This window comes from Leptodactylus fuscus, chromosome 6 (genome assembly GCF_031893055.1).
Source record: "Leptodactylus fuscus isolate aLepFus1 chromosome 6, aLepFus1.hap2, whole genome shotgun sequence".
NCBI classification, from domain to species: domain Eukaryota; kingdom Metazoa; phylum Chordata; class Amphibia; order Anura; family Leptodactylidae; genus Leptodactylus; species Leptodactylus fuscus.
In genome coordinates, this window is record NC_134270.1 from 9,382,839 (window position 1) to 9,396,827 (window position 13,989).

At 48.6% G+C, this 13,989-nt stretch overlaps 1 protein-coding gene across 4 annotated transcripts in view; it reads right to left on the reverse strand.

The window, feature by feature from the left end:
* The window catches only part of SLC38A10 (solute carrier family 38 member 10), a 31,573-nt gene that overhangs the window by 10,267 nt on the left and 7,317 nt on the right, over positions 1–13,989 (reverse strand). For all 4 annotated transcript variants that reach the window (XM_075279338.1, XM_075279335.1, XM_075279337.1 and 1 more), the window contains exons 4-11: positions 12,674–12,767; positions 12,019–12,162; positions 11,317–11,441; positions 8,071–8,173; positions 7,188–7,370; positions 5,832–5,943; positions 3,544–3,650; positions 896–1,034 (exon numbers count right to left, since the gene is read on the reverse strand). In XM_075279338.1, the coding sequence (XP_075135439.1) occupies positions 896–1,034; positions 3,544–3,650; positions 5,832–5,943; positions 7,188–7,370; positions 8,071–8,173; positions 11,317–11,441; positions 12,019–12,162; positions 12,674–12,767 (1,007 nt within the window). The remainder of the gene's footprint in view (positions 1–895; positions 1,035–3,543; positions 3,651–5,831; positions 5,944–7,187; positions 7,371–8,070; positions 8,174–11,316; positions 11,442–12,018; positions 12,163–12,673; positions 12,768–13,989) is intronic.

Here is a 13,989-nt window from a genome sequence, read left to right on the forward strand (position 1 = left end):
ATGTACACAGTGACTGCACCAGCAGAATAGTGAGCACAGCTCTGGAGTATAATACAGGATAAGTAATGTAATGTATGTACACAGTGACTGTACCAGCAGAATAGTGAGCGCAGCTCTGGAGTATAATACAGGATAAGTAATGTAATGTATGTACACAGTGACTGCACCAGCAGAATAGTGAGCGCAGCTCTGGAGTATAATACAGGATAAGTAATGTAATGTATGTACACGATGACTGTACCAGCAGAATAGTGAGCGCAGCTCTGGAGTATAATACGGGATGTAACTCAGGATCAGTACAGGATAAGTAACGTAATGTATGTACACAGTATAATACAGGATGTAACAGTAAATCTTAGTAAGTCAGCAAGTAATGTCCCTTTTGGCCACTAGGGGCAGTACAGACCAGTATTACTAGTATACATAGACAGTCATTATACAGAGGGATATGTAATCATTCTCCAGCCTGCTGTTGGGGTAAACAGGACATAAGATGATTTTCCCTGGTGATCTCCATGAGACTATTTGAGGATATCCAGGTAGCAGCTCTGACCCGGTTTCCTTACTGTATTCTGCACAATGTCAGGAAGCAGCTGGAAAGTCCTGATCATAAACATTGATGTGAGACCAGAAGAATCCTCCTTCCCCTGCTCCCCATCAGCACCGGGTCCTTCTGTCAGGTCTAATCGCACATCAACCACATTATTGATCAGCTGAGGGGAAAAAAAAAAACTAAAAAAACCTCAGGATATTTAAGGCTTAAAATAATAAAATGGTGGCCCCCTTCCCACGATGGCGGTTCTATGACAAGTACAGACTGTGTATAAGACAAATCTATACGTCTATATGTTCTGGAGGGTCTAACATCAAACGGGGTCCGTTCTGGAAACCTCACCTGATATTTTGAGAATGTTCTGCTCCAGTTCCGGCTCCTTTAGATCAACTGGTTTGATTTGACCAGGCGGCTCCTCCGGGACGGTCAACGTGGCGTAAGTGCTGATCACCAAAATCACCAGGCCGACTCCGAAGATAAACTGTATACAGGAAGAACAGAAGAGAAGCCCAGGTGAGCAGCGGCGCCACCCGCAGCCTGCAGCTAATACGCCACTGCTTCCCAAACTAGGGCTCGACCACTGGAAATATGGCACCTAATACCAGTTTGGCTCCCGAAGTTGCAGCACTTTGCATATCAAGCTTGGCACTCATTTCTATGGCACATGGGGGGAGGGAAGCACTTGCCATAAAGGTCATCCTGGAGCGGAGGAGCGGGCATCCTGAAGGGTTAATCGCTGTCTCTTAGGTTTCCTTTGGGACGCCTACTCTCGCCGCGCGTTACGTAGGTCTGCCCTTTCGTGCTGCAATCCGGCCCGAGTGCTATCAGTGCCCTGACCTAGATTTCCTAAGACGCAGCCTGCGGTTTCCCTTTACCCCGTAGAGCAGCTGCTTGGCTGCAGATGGGATGTGGAGGTAAAGTAAGGTCGCTGCAACCCAAATGGCTACGCCTGCTGGGAGTTGTGGTGCAAGACTGTCCAAAAGACCAACTATAGGTTGCACAAGACTATTCCAGGGGCTGCGCAGGTTCACATACAAAGCCAAGTAGTAAGAAGGAGCTTACAGTGATGTAAACTGAACTTAAAGGGGGTTTCCTACTTATATGGTATCCACAGCCTAGGGAAGAAGAGATCCCTGCCGGTCTGAGTCTTCTGTATGATCAACGCACAAAGTGATTTCTATGTGCATGACCTGTGCGTTCAGGCCCTGATCATGATCAATTCACGGACACCTTGAAGATCTTGGAACGGTTTCAGCATGAAAAGGGTCCTCCACTTTGGGCAATTTGTTAGATGGATCCCCAACAATAAGCAGATCACATAATATTCCACAGCTGGGATTGCTAGAGATCAGATATAAAGTGTGTGGGAAAACAGGCGACAAGTGTTCAATTTCCCTGCAGCTCCTCCACAGGGCAGATGAGGTATTACATGCTGTGCATTGTGATCAATTGGAATAACTGTCCTCCAGAGACAAATGCTGTGAGTAGATTTTCTCTGGTCTGGCATACAGAGGAGGATCTCAATGGGTGACAACCCCTAATTAAAGGAATTAAGGGGACTTATAATGATGACTTAAGCTTGTGATAAATTGAGGTCCAACACTAGGGACCTCCTAGAGATCAACTGGGTGAAGAGGCTGCAGTGTACGGATGAGCCCTGCAATCTCCTGGTTAAAGGGATTCTACCATTAAAAATCTAATTTTTTGTCGTTGACACGTACGAATAGCCTTAAGAAAGTCTATTCTTCTCCTACCTTTAGATGTCTTCTCCGCGCCGCCGTTCGGTATAAATCCCGGTTTTCGTCTGTATGCAAATGAGTTCTCTCGCAGCACTGGGGGCGTCCCCAATGCGGTGAGAGAACTCTCCAGCGACACCTCCATCTTCTTCAGGAATGGCCTCTCTGCACGTCTTCTTCCGGCGCAGGCGGTGGAACTTCTAGGTCTCGGGCAGAGCCAACTGCACATTCCCGCGGCCATAAGAAAAATGGCCGCTTACACAGTAAGTAAGCGGCCATTTTCTTGTGGCCTGTGGGCATGCGCAGTCGGCTCTGCCCGAGGCCTAGAAATTTGAAGCCTCCGCTGGAAGAAGACCCGTTCCTAAAGAAGATGGAGGCGTCGCTGGAGAGTTCTCTCGCAGCATTGGGAACGCCTCCAGTGCTACGAGAGAACTCATTTGCATACCGATGAAAACCGGGATTTATACTGAACGACGGCGCGGAGAAGACATCTAAAGGTAGGAGAAGAATAGCCTTTCTTAAGCCTATTCCTACGTGTCAACAAGAAAAAATTTGATTTTAACGGTAGAATCCCTTTAAGCCTCATCTATCGTCCACACTGGAAAGTGGTTACAAAGAGCGTCTCTCTCTGGAGGACTGTCCTGCATTATACATTGAGTCAATGGAGACAATGTAATGCTTAATTTTCCCTGTGGGGGCACTGCAGGGAAACAATAACATTTCTTTCTAGTATACAACAGGTTAAAGCTGATCGCCAGGCCTGAATCTGTGATCTGCTTATTGTCACAAGGCTCTAACAAGCAAGAATTGTCCAAACCAGACATCCCCTTTAATGACTACAATGAGAAACTTTACAGGTCTCACTGCTCGATGTGTTGCTTTTCCCTCCAAGGTTCCTCATCAGGTTTTAGAGCAGGGATCCAGGTGTCACTGCCTTCAGGGGTCAGCAAGTGACCATGTTGTCAGCTGGAATTGAGGGCCACTAAGAATTAAAGGGACAATCGCAGGTTCTCATCTCTTCACAGCCCTGATAATTTGCCCTTTTCAACTTCCGCTTTGCCTGCGCGGTCTCCTGCTCTTAACTAAGCCAAGTCAAGGCCGAGGGCTTCCTGAACTGCCGTAATTAACTACTCGTTGGCAGAATTATAAGGCGTTGGCGAGCCCGGCTGTAACATCTGTAGTGCAAGGGAATGGGGGGAGCTCAGCGAGTAGTGTGCCTGCTCTTATACATCGCCCTTCTATCTGAGGACACACCTGAGACGTCAGGCCCTTCTTGTGGATCTTCTTATAGATGATGGCCGGGCAGATGAAGCAGATCATGCTCCCCATGGTGGCTCCAGTCAGTCCGAGGATGGTCTCCACTGAAACGGAAATCCAAAGGAGAGCGTTTATTGCACAGACACGAAACTATTCTTTATAGATGATAAAATAAAATAAATACAATAAAATATTTTACACTTATTAATTATTAATATATATTTACTCATATTTTATTTTAAATTTTAAATATTAATATAAGTTAAATCCAAATATATATTAACACTAGCATGTGCCCGCGGGTTGGTGTTGGCGTTGAGCTGTATACATTTAGGCAATTGGTGCTGGTTCTGATCCTCCGTGTGCGGGCCCACGTGAACCCCTGCGCTCCCCACTCCCGTGGCTCCATCCTTTCCCGTGGAGCCCCAGCCTCACCCTGCCTTCCTTTTCCGTGGGCCCCCCATCCGGCGGCAAGCACGGCCCCCAGCCCCTACTTCCGTGGCTGCCCCCACACCCGTTACCACGGCCCCCCTCCCAGACCCTCCTCCTGCAGCAACCCTTGCACACCTTCCACCCCTACGACTCCCCTTCCCGTGGCCCCCCCCACCTTACTTCCGTATTACCCCCCCCCCCCCCTCCATGTGGACCCCTCCTCCCCCGATCTCTTGTTGTGCATGTGCCCCCGGATCCCCCACGGGTGGCCCCCCCCGCACCCACTGTGGTCTGATGCCTAGCGTTGCGGCACTACCTGGCGAAGCGTACGCCGGTGTTTGGATGTAACATGATATGGGGGACATACTGTGACGGGCTGCAGCGGTCTGCCCGCGAGAATGTGGCCTTACTAAAACGTGCTGCTGATGCCCTCCTCGTGCGGCTGCCGGTCTGGTCGTCTCCTTAGTAAGGCTGAATATCGGCTCCTCCCGTGCGAGCGCTGTCATTTTCTTCAGCCTGCAGCCAACTCAATGGCTCCGCCCACATAGCAGTGGCAGCCAATCGGGCGGCTGTTCAACAACCTGGCATGACGTAATTTCAGGTCTTTCAATTTCGCCAGAATGGCAATTTGCCAGTAGCGGTCGCGCAGCTGGGGGTGTAGGGGAAAAGTAAGTAGCCTATGTTTCAATCTGGCTACCAATGTATCTTTGTGTAAAATTTCAGCCAAATCCGCGCAGGCGTGTGGCCGTGGTTGAGGAACAAACATCCAAACCCACAAACTTTCACTTTTATAATATTAGTAGGATAGGATTAGTAGGATAGGATTTAAGGGGATGTGACTCTCCCTACGATCCACCATGACATCCCCTTAAATCCCAATAGGTCTTTATCCTATTTTTTTTTGTATACAGGTCCCTTTAAATAGATTCTGCAATGTCCTATCGATTTCCAGTTATGAAACAGACTGACCATTGGCTGGGATTGGATATGCGCCCGCCCCGCATTAAGCGTTGTTTATTGACTCCTCATAGGTTTCGGACCCGCTCCACCCTCCGCCGCCGATACCCGAGGCCTGCGGCTAGTTCTGAAAAGCGGCTTATATTAAAAGTTGGGCAAATGTTGACTCGCCCTAAAAATCCAAGTCTGTTCCGCTTAGTCACTCCAGAGCTGCCAACGTATCGCAGGGCCTTGTAGAAAAACATAGGATTTTATTGAGGGTGTTTGCCAGGCGCGTGTTGTAACCTCACAGATCCCGTCAGACTCGCAGCCAAGTCCCAGAAGTGTTGGCGCTGGCAGGAGGACGGTCTGTTCTCACCCTTGTGTATGGTGGAGACGACACACCAGCCTGTGCTGCAAAGGCTGGGGGATTCACCTAGGGGGCGCTGTTTATCAAGAGATGTCTCCAGCCAAAAATAAACTAGACAGTAGGCCGAATTTGCTGAAAAATTCTGCGTTACAATTATGTTTTCTGGGGTTTGAAGCTGCTTTCCAATTTATTCCGGTTGCCCTTGAAAACTGACAACAGTTCAGCTACACCTTGTTGTCAGACGTGTGACTGGTCACCTGAGCTTGCACAATGCACTGCTTTCTGGTACCCGAAAACTAAGAGAATTCTGACTTTAAGCTTTGGATGTGAATGGAGAAGAGATCAGCTTACCATCCAAACAAGATAGAGAAGTATTCACGACCAATGAATATATTGTATCGGCATGAAAGAAACAAATGGGTTAAAGGGGCCATTTCCTTTAAGAAGGGGCCTGCATGGTAACAGCCTGGAAGCATGCACCAGGTAAGACACCGTACGCAAGGCCAAGTATCCGGCCTTGTGTACAATCTTCGAATCTGTGACTTACCATTTGGTATCAGAATTCCCCCCATCATGGTGCCAAACACGACGACCAAGGTCAAGGCTTTGAAGCGTAGGGGTGGCATGTATCCTCCGGCAGCAAAAGTGCCATCTTTTTGCTGTAGGGGGGAAAAAAATTAACAAGGTTAGCAAGATATTGTTCCCTAGACTAGAGCTAGACATGGCGACATTGTGCAACCTGGAGATACAGAAGTGCCAATCTCCAATGTGATGACAGGACATCTGTCCGTGTCTGGAGGCTGTAGCATCTAGACATGAATCTCCATGCAGTCTGAGCCTTAAAGGGGTTATCCAGTATTTACTATCCTTAGGATAGGTCACCAGTATTAGATCTGGAGGGGTCTGACACCCAGGACCGTGACAGATCAGTTGTACCAAGACAGTGAGGCTCTCAGTAATGTTTACAGCTGTGTTGCTCAGTGCTGTCCTATGAGGCAGCACCCCTCCTGGTATGTAAACATTACAGTGAGCCATGCTGTCTCAGTCACAGGGGTCATGGGTGTCAGACCCCTTAACAATCCATAGGTTAGGTGGTACGTGTCTGATCACTGGGGAACCCTCCGGTGGGGACCCAATGATCAGTAGATTGGAGGTCCTGTGTCCCCTGGATAAATGAAACAATAGTCACACATGCAGTCAAAGTCTATGGGGACTCGCTGTACTTGACCCTCCATCAGTCAGATGTAGCGTCCATGCATCTCCAGTGTCCTATGGGTCCCCAGTTCCTGTGAGCCACTGCAACCAGACACTTATCAAATAACCTATGATAATGGTCTTCCATTGCTTACACAGTTAAGACCCCTGACTTAAGGGGGACCCCGGCCAATACAGCTGCCAGGGGCCACCTCTTGGCTCTTTCCTATAGACGGGGAGAGCAATGTGTAAACATGGCTGCCTCTCCAATGAAGCCCAGGAGGCCACTTTGTCCCTTAGCAAACTGGGACATGGAGACATCTGTTTTCCCAAAAGTCGAGACCCCCACCCATCAGACATTCATGAAATATCCTATACACTAAAGATGTGTGATGACTAGAGATGAGCGAGTACTGTTCAGATCAGCCGATCCGAACAGCATGCACGCATTGAAATGAATGGAAGCACCTGGTACTTCCGCTTTGACGCCAGCCGCTTAACCCCCCGCGTGCCGGCTACGTCCATTCATTTCAATGCGTGCATGCTGTTCGGATCGGCTGATCCGGACAGTACTCGCTCATCTCTAGTGATGACCTATTGCTAGGCTGCATCATCCATGTCTGACCAGAAGGAGGCAGACCACTTGACACCCCCACCCCCCTTCCCCAAACTAGACTGACATGACAGTCACATCACACGACATACTCACTTGTTGCTCAAACAGCATGGTGTTCAGGGCTTGTCTGCACGGCAGGATCATCATGGGAAACCCAACGGCCACAGACATCATGAATCCCACCCGTATCATCTCCGTCACCAGGTTGGAGGGGAAGTTCACCAGTACGTTACCGGCAATGGTCTCCGTAAAACTGACGTAGCCGAAGAAGCCAACCTGACGAGGAAAGCAAATAGGATTAATAGGAGGACTGTTAAAGGGGAAAGTGAAGAAACTTTATGCCGATCACGTGACGTCCGAGTTTCAGAGTATAATCCCGGAGGAGGTAAGTTTATACACGTACTGGAAGCTCAGGATAAATCCAAGATTTTTACATACATAGCTTGCAATAGCATAATACTGACTGTAGAGGGCACTGTTGCTATTGCAGGAAATGTCTAAGTTATAAAATGACGTCCTAGTAAATAGACACCAATGAGGCGATGCCTTCAAGACTGTCCGGGCAAATATGACCAAGGACAGGTAATAGCCGGGCCGTCAGAATATGTAGAGCTCATTGGGAGCCGTGTACTTTACCCCAAGTGATCAGATGTAGGGGGGTGGGGGGGAGCCCAGAAACAGGAGATCTGGCTGTGACCGTGTAATACCTCTCATGGTAGGCCCTTTTCCATTTCCAAAAACCATCTTCTCTCACTCCTCCATACACATGCCAGTGCGAACTTAATTCAATCAGGATCCTAAGATAAGAGGCTGCCAGCTATCGCCGCTTATCTCAAGGGAGGCAATGGCCAAACCTGGTGGATTTTTGATACCCTCAGTAGGACGACCATTGTCATTGCGCTATCATGGTGTGTACGGGCCGCTTAGCCCAGACAGTCCCATCCTAGGAGCTGCACCTTGGAGTAAATGTTCTTACCAGGACATAGAATCCGGTCACTACATTCAGGGAGGAGGCAAAGATGGAGCTCATGGTTTTGACCGAGGGTTCGTCCAGGCTGTCGTACGTGGGAAGGACTTGTCTACGAAAACGAACACAAAGCAAATTATTAGAAGAGTTGTCACAGACTGATCCACCTCACTAGAATGGGGTTCGCGCATGTTGAAGGGCTATGGAACTGATAAAGATGGCGGCGTGGCGTACACAGCCCCATAGAGACCGTAGCTCCGCATACTGCCTGTGCCGATCCGTCACCATTTGACCGTCATTACCCATTTCCATCCATAGGCTTAAGAAACTTAATACCATTCACAGCTGAGGTTTTGCTACAATTGTATCCCTGCACTAATACATTGTGGGACTGCACAGATCTGCGCCGATGATGGCTTTAGCTCATAGAGGGGATTCAAGTCTAACAAACCATCACCTTTTTTGCAATCTTTGGATTTTTTGTATTAAAATATTATAAAGTTGCAGAATTCTTCATTATACAGTGACAGAAACCCCCTTCACACTGCCGTTAACCCTCCCCGTGTAGCGTCGCCCGGCCATCGCCGCCCCCTCCTCTCCTCCTGACATGTAAGCGACTGTGCAATGTTAACATTTCATTATCAACGTGTGAGAAAATGTACGAGCTGCCGCTGGACGCGAGAGGCCGGGGCAGGCGCTGACAGGTGACGATGAGGCTGCAGGGGACGCCATGGCTGTTCTGTGTGGCTGCACCGGACCGGGCTGCAAAGGGACTCTGCAGGCCCCTATGGAGGTAGCATACCAAAAAAGACCCCTGAAGGGGTTGTTTGGCATTGAGCTCCATCATGTGCATTGGCTACCTCAATTCTGAGCTGCAATACCACAGACAGCCACCATATGATGTGTGGTGCTGTGCTTGGTAAGTAGAAATCAATAGAATAGTCGTGGACAGGGGTACACTATTCCCCAAAAGTTACCCTCAATAATCTGACCGCTGGGACCCCAACTGATCACAAGAACCCAGTTTTGGATGAACGACCAATATGGCTGACATTAAAGGAACGCTCCAGATAAAACAGTCACACTGCATTATGCCAACAGTAAGGCTGTAGGGGGCGTCGTATGGCACAGGATGGAGTTTCCTGTGACATTCACCACTTCCGCAGATGATTTCACCCAACTTTCCCAAATACCGAATGGCCTATCTGCTTTGCTATATATCACAACATGGTGTAAAGCAGAGGTGAGCGACTTTTGGCACCCTAGCTGTTGTGACACTACTAGTCCCAGCATGCACCTTGCCGATTTGGCGCATGCAGGGAGTTGTAGTTAAAAGGAAAGTAGAGTGACAACTCTTATGTAAGCTGTGATGGGAGCCAAACTGGGTGTCATCCAACTTTTCCAGAGCCCTGAGCGTCTTCTCACCACGCAGATGTATCAGAGAAGTCGAGGTCTATCATTTGGAATAGGTATACAGTCCTATATGTATATATGGTACACTTATGGGGGAGGGGGTCCAGATAATCTGACGTTTCATTGTTGCCTCCCCTACAAATGCCGCCCTGCTGAATGAGGCCTGTCAGCGGGACTTCCAGGATTGCAAACACTTAGTCAAGGTGCTGAGAGACATACGGCATCTCCCAGCCCCCCATCGTAAAGCCCTGATCCCTTTACAATCAAAGCCCCGGCAACAGGATGGAGTTCTACAAGCCAGGCCGTGAAATCCGATCCTGGTGACACCAAAACGGGAAGCGCGCCCACGGCTCTGCCACCGGGAGACCCCATAAAGCTATCACTTTGAAGAACTTTCTAATCGTTTTATGGCCTCGGCTCCAGGAACATGGGCCTTACTGTTCCGGCCTGTGAGCGCTGATGTGTGACAGACGCCCTGAGCTGACGGGGCTGACTAAGCTATGACTGACAGTAAACTATAGGAGCGACACTGGTCACGGGCAAGGCACCATGAGACGCCCCGATAGTCCTCATCCTCCATGTACTTGTATATAAATTAGGAGGAAAGCTGCCCCTGTGCTGCCACCTATTGGACACTTATCCTATAGACAATGTCCCACCCCTTACCATGATCACTACAAAACCCAGGAGGGGGTGGGGCATAATAAAAAAAATAAATTACGTGATACCTTCCCCAACCCTGTCCTCAGGTCACCTGAAGGGTATTGACAACACTACTACTGATACGTCATCAGGTGACCACGGAGGACAGTGATTGGCCGGAGCAGTCACCTGCTAGCCCCATAGGAAACACATCAACCCAACGCAGGACTGAGGGTAGCCGAGCTAAAATAAAAAATAAAGTGTCACTCATCTACCCTTGGCCCTGCATTTGGTTGCTGTGTTTCCCATTCCCTCTGGTAGTGGCTCAGGTGACTGTTGTGGACAATGAATGGCCTTGCAACAGTTATTGTCCGCAACAGTCACCCGAGTCTCTTAACGTCCGGCCTTGGCACCGACAGGAACAGGAAAGGCAATGAGGGGTCATGTGAGAATTAATATATTACTTTACCCCACCCCCAGCTCCTTCTGGGTTTGTCAGGTGACCTTAGAAAGCCCCTTGAAGATATAAGCCATATTGCTATCTTCTCCGTTAGAGTTCTTGCCCCACATCACTACCATCAGATGTAGTTGGTCTGGGGTACTGTTTGTCCTTGTGGAGACCACCAATTCACATAAGACGTCTTACAGACAGTGTGAAGCTCCTTGGGAAATAGGCAGCACTAGTGAGACATCTTGGGATGAGGATTAACTTGCTACCCTTTTGCAAGGCCTATAACACTCCCTGCACCCACTGGTCATGTGATCTGTATATGCCATGCGTTCCAGTACAAACCCATTGCATTGCAAGGCCTATAACACTCCCTGCACCCGCTGGTCATGTGATCTGTATATGCCATGCGTTCCAGTACAAACCCATTGCATTGCAAGGCCTATAACACTCCCTGCACCCACTGGTCATGTGATCTGTATGTGCCATGTGTTCCAGCACAACCCCATGTTACATAGACATAAGTCATGGCTTCTGTCCCTTTGCTATTCTTATTGTAAAAATAAGATAAAAAGTTCATGGCGTTGTTCACTAGACCCATTGTAAGATGAAACTGGCAGGGTGTCATGTCAGCCATTAGGAATGACAGTCATGGCGCCAATGTGGGCCATACCATTCTACTGTGCTGGGGTCTGCTGCCCTGGAATAACAAGACTATGGGGAAAAAAAAAACAGAGAATGGAGACACTTACGACTGACAGGCAAAGGACATGCCAAAGATGGGTATACAGCGGAAGACGCCCTCGAAGCGGACATAGCTGACCTCATTCATCCACTGCCCCCCAAAAAGGCCGTGCTTGAAAGAGGAGAGGACAATCTGTGGACAGAGAAAAACAGCGAATAAGACGGTAAATTACTGCTGACCCCCCAGGCCGAGCGGGCATGCTTTATATGGGTCATGGGTATCAGATGACTCCCTACACTAGTGGGATGTGGATTTGGGTGAAACAAGGCCCCTTGTCCGTACTGTCATATATCAGATGCAGCAGAGCTGAACGTCATGAGACACAGGGAGAGGATTCCACTAAACAGACCTGGGCTATACTGGGCTGCAATGGGACACCCTGAAAATTCTTTACTCGCCTCCCGCCCTCCACAGTGGCACTGGTTGGGGTGACAGATGTTCCCATTCACCGGTGGGTCCCGGCCAAAGTCAAGTTTATGACAAACACCAATAGTCTATATTTAGCCCCAAAATGTATTTGTTCTGATACGGTAACCCGCACATTACACTAAACCTTGGACCCAGTTTTATCTCTGCGTCCTGTGATATTGATTTTATTTGCAGCTTTTAAGGTGGTTTTTGGCAGAATCCTGCACCAATCCTGACGCCAAGCACAGCTTACTCTAAACACGACTAATAGACATAGTATGCAGTATATACTGACACTCACCACAAACATGAACACGGTGTAAAACATGAGCGCCATGGCGCTGAAAGACTGGATGGAGGCCATCATGTTGCGCTGAAGGCTGAGCGGCAGGACGATGCACAGCGAGACTGTGAACAAGAGGAAAATACGGAAACTTTCGGTCACCTGGACGAAGAGAATGAAAGAGTTAAAATTAAAGGGGATATTTAAAGTGATGACCTATCATTAGGATAGGTCGGCCATAGAAGACCCTTGGGGTCCAATAACTGGAATTCCCACGGATCAACTTTTTGAGGTGACATGGTCATCAGTCCCATGGCCTGTGATACCAAGTCCAGCCACTAGACAGCGCTGTGCTTGGTAAGTAGTGACGAGGCTGATCGCCCACGGCCGCTGCTGATCTTTAATACAGATGAGCTCCCGTTTCGAATAACACGCACCCATAGGAATGAATGGAAGCGGCCGGCACGACGACTTTGCCTAACCCCCTGCGCGCCGGCTGCGTCCATTCATTCCTATGGATGCGTGCTATTCGAAACGGCCGTGTCGAATAGTACTCGCTCATCTCTAATCTTTAATACTTGACCTAAGAGGATGCAGATCAGTCATGGCCGCCATTTATCTGGCGTTCTCAGCATAGTCTTGAGCTTTACTAAATAGATGCGTCTTTATTTACCTGCATTCCAAGCAACCGCGCAAAGAAGGAGGAGCCGAGGTCTCCAATCACGACGTAGAAAGCGATGCAGGTCCCCAACATGAGTCCTATCATACTGTGGAAGACAAAGGGCGATATCAGGAGACACGAACATGATTAGTATACGCTAAGGCTGGCCAAATTGGCCCAAAGAATAATATTAGAATTTTTTTTTTTTTTTTTTTTTTTTTTACACATTTATTGGGGTTTTTTAACTTACCGTATTTTTCGGACTATAAGACGCACTTTTTTTCCCCAAAATTTGGGGGGAAAAGAAGGGTGCGTCTTATAGTCTGAATGTGGCGCCTGGCACCCGCCGTAATAGAGAGGCGAATGCCAGCAAGGGATAGACACCGGCACAGGTGCTGGGGCCTGAGACATCGCTGTGCTCCTCTGCCCTGCATGAAGCCAGCAGAGGCAGGGGCGATGCTATTCCGCTCCTCCGTCCCCCCGCCGCTGGCTTCATGCAGGGCAGAGGATCGTAGCGATGTCTCAGGCCCCAGCACCTGTGCCGGTGTCTATCCCTTGCCGGCATTCGCCTCTCGTACAGCGGATGCCGGGTCAGTATCGGTGGCCCCTTCTCCCACCGGGGCCGGTCCCCACCGGCCCCATACCTGTAAAGTTGCAGGCCGGCTCCTGCGCGGCGATATCGCAGGAGCCGACCTGTTCGGGTGACAGCCGGGAGCCTAATGAGGCTCCCCGGCCTGTCACTGCTATATATTAGTATTGCGGCTGGTCTCTATGACCAGCCGTAATACTAATAGACAGAATGTCCCATAGACGGCAATACAGTTGTATTGCCGTCTATGGGACTTGCAATCAAGTGACCGCAGGTTCAAGCCCCCGGGGGGGAATAAAATAGTAAAAAAAAAAAAAAAGCTTTAAAAATATATAATAAAAATATAAAATAAATAAAAGTTCTAAATCACCTCCTGTCCCTAGAATATATATATAAAAGTAGAAAATCATATGTCATAAACCACTGGGTTTTTTTTTTCAATACAAGGTGATCTAAGCAATATATAGTCCCCAAAATGGTATAACTAAAAAGTACTTCTGGCCCCGCAAAAAAAAACACTCTATGCGTCCCCGTACAGCTGCAGGGTCACCTGTCAATGTGGCCTTGCAGCTGTTGCAAAACTACAACTCCCATATATTAAATATTTTACCATTTTTTGCTTCAAAATTTTTTCCCCCTATTTTCCTCCTCTAAAACCTAGGTGCGTCTTATAGTCCGAAAAATACGGTAATTTTTTTTAAATTTTAAGTTTATTGAACTGCTAGAGCCGTCACCGTAT